Here is a 4,127-nt window from a genome sequence, read left to right as displayed (position 1 = left end):
TGATATACATACATGATACATGACACATACAGAAGGTATGATTCATCTGTCACACTTCGTGACGTCAGAGTAAGATCGTAAATAAATATCATGTTAATAATTATTCCATTTTCTTTTAATTTTAGTCATTTGTTAACCTTCTGTTTTGTTTTGCTAAGTATTTTTCTTATAAAAATATTTGCCACTCAACTTTTTAATCAACTACATATTCACTTTAATCACAGAACAAATAATAATTGCTTTCCTATTCTGTGCTTTTATCGTTATTATTCTGTGGTTTTAATATCCAATTTTTCATTCGTGTTCTGTGATGTCCTTAGTTCTATGTCACATTTTTTGAAGCGAGAACGCGAGAAGTATATGGACAAATGACAGATTCACTGACATAAGATAGATCTATGATAGTTATTTATCCATTTTAACATTTTTGGAAAAAATAAATCTATTTAATTTCAATTTTTCAATTGAAGAGCGAAACGAATTAAAATGGCCAAATACTTTGGCATTGATAAATTTTTTGTTTTTTTAAAAACAATCAAAGAAGCTGGAGGAATAAGAGCTTCGTTGTATAAACTTTATAGGTAAGAAATAAATTTAAAAATTATATAACAGATTGTTTTAACAATATCTTATTTTAGGATGGATAATTTGAGACCGGGAACACTTGTCGGTACAGACAAATACGGAAATAAATATTACGAAAACCCTCATTACTTTTATGGCAGAAATCGATGGATTGAATATGCACCTTACTATGGAAAGTAATTTTTTATAGGTTATCTATAAAGCTTTAACTGAATATTTTTTGAGACTTTGTTCTATGCCAGTCCACTCCAAAACTAGACAGTACTATTTTATAAGCAACACATGATTTTGTGGATGTTAAAAACACAACAGCAATTAAATGTTTGGTATGAAACATGAATACAGTGGTTGTGGCAGTTGACCCAAAATATATTAGTTTGGCACTCCAGTTAGATGATTTCTAGGCATCTAAGAAACTTTTAGAATACCTTAGTTTACGACAGTTATTTTGAATTGCAAAATAGCTCTGGTTCTAGTCCCTAACCAAAGAAATATTTTAGAGACTTTAAGTTTTATGCCTGTCAATATTATCTTATATCTTCTATTTGCACAATATTTGGTTTGTCACACTTTCTGTTTTTACACTTACATTTTATAAGTATAATGTACTGTAAAATTAATTGCTAAATATTACAAGGTCCTTATCAAGAAAACCAATAAATAAAACAACTTATTTCTGTTTATATTATTTCTTTTTATTAGATTATTATTTCTTTCAGGTGTGGAATATGATGGAAGCCAGGTTCCTGCTGAATGGTTTGGCTGGTTACATTACAAAACTGATCTTACCCCAGATAAGGATCCATCTAGACCAAAGTATAAATGGATGGCAGATCACACAGAAAATTTAAGTGGAACACCAGGACAGTATATGCCATATTCCACTACTAGGCCCAAAATTGAAGCATGGGTCCCCCAAGGAAAATAGAAAATATTATTTTGTGTAGTATATTGTGAATTATATGTATAAACAAATTAAAATAAATTTAAAAAGTCAAACATCTTTCACAATTAGCTATATATTTTTACCAGAAGTAGGATTCAACTAGGTCTAATACAGTACCATAGTCTGTCTCATCTTGATTTTGCATTACAGATTATGGTCAACACTGATGCCAAATTTCATCAAAAAATGTGCATATTTGTAGTATAGTAAATAATATTGAATGAAGAGTTTTATGAAATTATATTGTTTACATTTTGTCACTGCCAGAGGTTCTAAACCACATGAAATATACTTGTTTTTATAAATATACATTTAAAAACACTCACCTGCCGTTTAAAGATATGCATTTGTAATCGGTGCTAATTGCATTAATCTAGACTCTAAAACTACTTAAAATAAAAGAAATTCACTTGAAATGAAGAGAACAAAATACAAACCACAGACTACCCTACTCAGTGGAAAATGTTTTTGTGTTTTTTATTTCTTGTGGAATTTCTATAATTCTTTTTTAGTCGTTTATCAGTGTCATGATCAAAATAGAGTAAAAGTAAGTCTTTTTAAAAGGTATATTTGGATAATCCAGTGTGTGGCAAGATTTTAGTTGAATATTCTGTTATAAAGTATTACTGACTGGTATTTCTTCTCTCGAAAGGTCTTTGAAAGTTTTGCTATGAACAATTTTGAGCAATTGGGAGGAAAGGATATCATTATCGACATCAATGAAGCAAAATTCGGGCGAAGAAAATACAACAGGCTCATCTATATATCAAACAGTGGATTTTTGGTGGAGTGGAACGAAGCTCCAATGAATTCTTTTTAGTTATAAAAGGGATAAAGACACTTATCCCTTATCTGTCATTTTTTTATCAGTAGTTTTTTCTATAAGACTTTGATCTTTTTCTTTGAGATGTACCTGATATTCTCCTTTTAAACTTTATCTGTTATTTCTGCATTCTTATAGGCTGTGCAAAGGTCGCACAGATCTTTTTTGGGTACAAAGAAACTTATATTAAATTCTAACTTGAAAATGTTCCTATAATTATGTATTTTCAAAAACTGAACATTTTAATTAATACACTCTTCCTTGTAACACCGGTACCAATCAGAGAGGGTTTTATCCCCATCTATAAATTCCTTTGAAGTTTGTTTACGTAAGTAGTGACTTTCTACTCTGGGTATCCTATTTATATGGTGTTTAACATCAACTATTAATTGTTCTGAAATACATATTTTCGGTACGGTATTTATATGTACTTTTAATTTCATATGATTTTTTAGACAGTTTCATATTTTGATAACACTTTCTGTTAATAATTTCCAAGCTTTAATTAGTTTTTATTATTTTTTTTTATAGTTTTCGTCATAAAACCCTTGAAAAAAAGGCATTTTTTCACTTTTCAGACTAAGTAAAAAAAATTGAATTTTTAACAATCCCTGGTTAGCTGGCAATTTACCAAAACAAGAATTTTGTCATTAAATACTTGATTTTTATTGTGAAAATAACGATTTTATTGCATTGTTGTTTTAGTTAATTAATATTTATATTTAAATTAACAAAAAAATCCATAAATTTTTTCAATAAACAAGAAATGCTTTATGCCTCTTACACACAATCCCGTAAAACACGAACGCCACTGGCAAACTGGGTAACTTATAGATGTGTCCATTTGAATGAACTCTTTATGCTCATTGCTGGGCTTTTATCCTGTAAAGCTGTAACATTATTGTTAATATTTCCTGTGTAATTAAAATTGGAACAACTATTATTTATTATCAAATAAATCAATTTACAAAAGTTTATACAGAAGTAAATAAAAACATAATTTTTTAAATCCAAATTGCAATAAAATACCATCTAAATTTTATAACAATTGCACATTTGGCTGGTATAATTCTAGTAAATGTTATGTTACATAAAGTGCATCAAATATTTATCTAGAACTGCCCAAAACACAAGAATACAACACGACTGAAAGCAGGTTGTAAGAAAAAGATACCAACAATTTTAAAACTAACTCAGTCACAGGTTGAAAGTATTTTTAAACATTATTTTAAAATGTAAATATCAAAAATGAATAAGAACAAAGCGTAAATTTATTTTAGAGATTTTATCAACAAAAAAAGTTCTCCTTTTAGCAAATAAACTCCCTTGTTTGTAAATAAAAATAAAATTGTCATACAAAAAGAAAAATAGCTATGCCAGAAAACGCCTACCGTAAAATGGGGTGAATAAGAACAAAACTTCACTAAATAATAACAATAATTTTCCCAAACATATATTATTTTCGTTGGGCTATTTAAGTTTTGCAGGTTGGCTAATGTGATATGGCATTGGGAAATTTAGGTTTGTGTTGTTGGCGTCACTGGTTCCTATGTTTTCGGTGTGCAAACAAAGTCATTAATTTTGAGGTTATTTCTCATCATAAATACTTTCTCGGTAAGTACAAAATCTCTGTCAAAACAGATTTACGAGTACTCTTTATTTATATATTCTAACCTTTACAACAATCTAACATGAATGTATTTTGATTTATATGTTAACGTTATTTGTTAAATTTTATTGTTCACGTCATGAATTTGAGATATGTGGGGTAAA

The 4,127-nt window shown here is 28.6% G+C and overlaps 1 protein-coding gene across 1 annotated transcript; it reads left to right on the top strand.

The window, feature by feature from the left end:
* Positions 1-374: 374 nt before the first annotated feature.
* On the top strand, positions 375-1,588 carry ND-B17.2 (NADH dehydrogenase (ubiquinone) B17.2 subunit). Its single transcript, XM_072524220.1, has 3 exons — positions 375-581; positions 639-758; positions 1,306-1,588. Exons 1-3 carry the CDS (start codon positions 487-489, stop codon positions 1,511-1,513), a joined length of 423 nt encoding a protein of 140 aa, XP_072380321.1. The 5' UTR covers positions 375-486; the 3' UTR covers positions 1,514-1,588.
* The last annotated feature ends 2,539 nt before the right edge of the window (positions 1,589-4,127 follow it).

Source organism: Diabrotica undecimpunctata, chromosome 3, assembly GCF_040954645.1.
Source record: "Diabrotica undecimpunctata isolate CICGRU chromosome 3, icDiaUnde3, whole genome shotgun sequence".
Classification (NCBI taxonomy): Eukaryota; Metazoa; Arthropoda; class Insecta; order Coleoptera; family Chrysomelidae; genus Diabrotica; species Diabrotica undecimpunctata.
Note: the sequence above shows the minus strand (reverse complement) of the source record. Positions and strands in the feature narration are given on the sequence as shown.

Coding starts and splice junctions, on each gene's coding strand:
- ND-B17.2 (XM_072524220.1), top strand. CDS start 487: ATGGCCAAATACTTTGGCATTGATAAATTTTTTGTTTTTTTAAAAACA. Junction 582..638: donor TCGTTGTATAAACTTTATAG/GTAAGAAATAAA, acceptor ATCTTATTTTAG/GATGGATAATTTGAGACCGG. Junction 759..1,305: donor GAATATGCACCTTACTATGG/AAAGTAATTTTT, acceptor ATTTCTTTCAGG/TGTGGAATATGATGGAAGCC.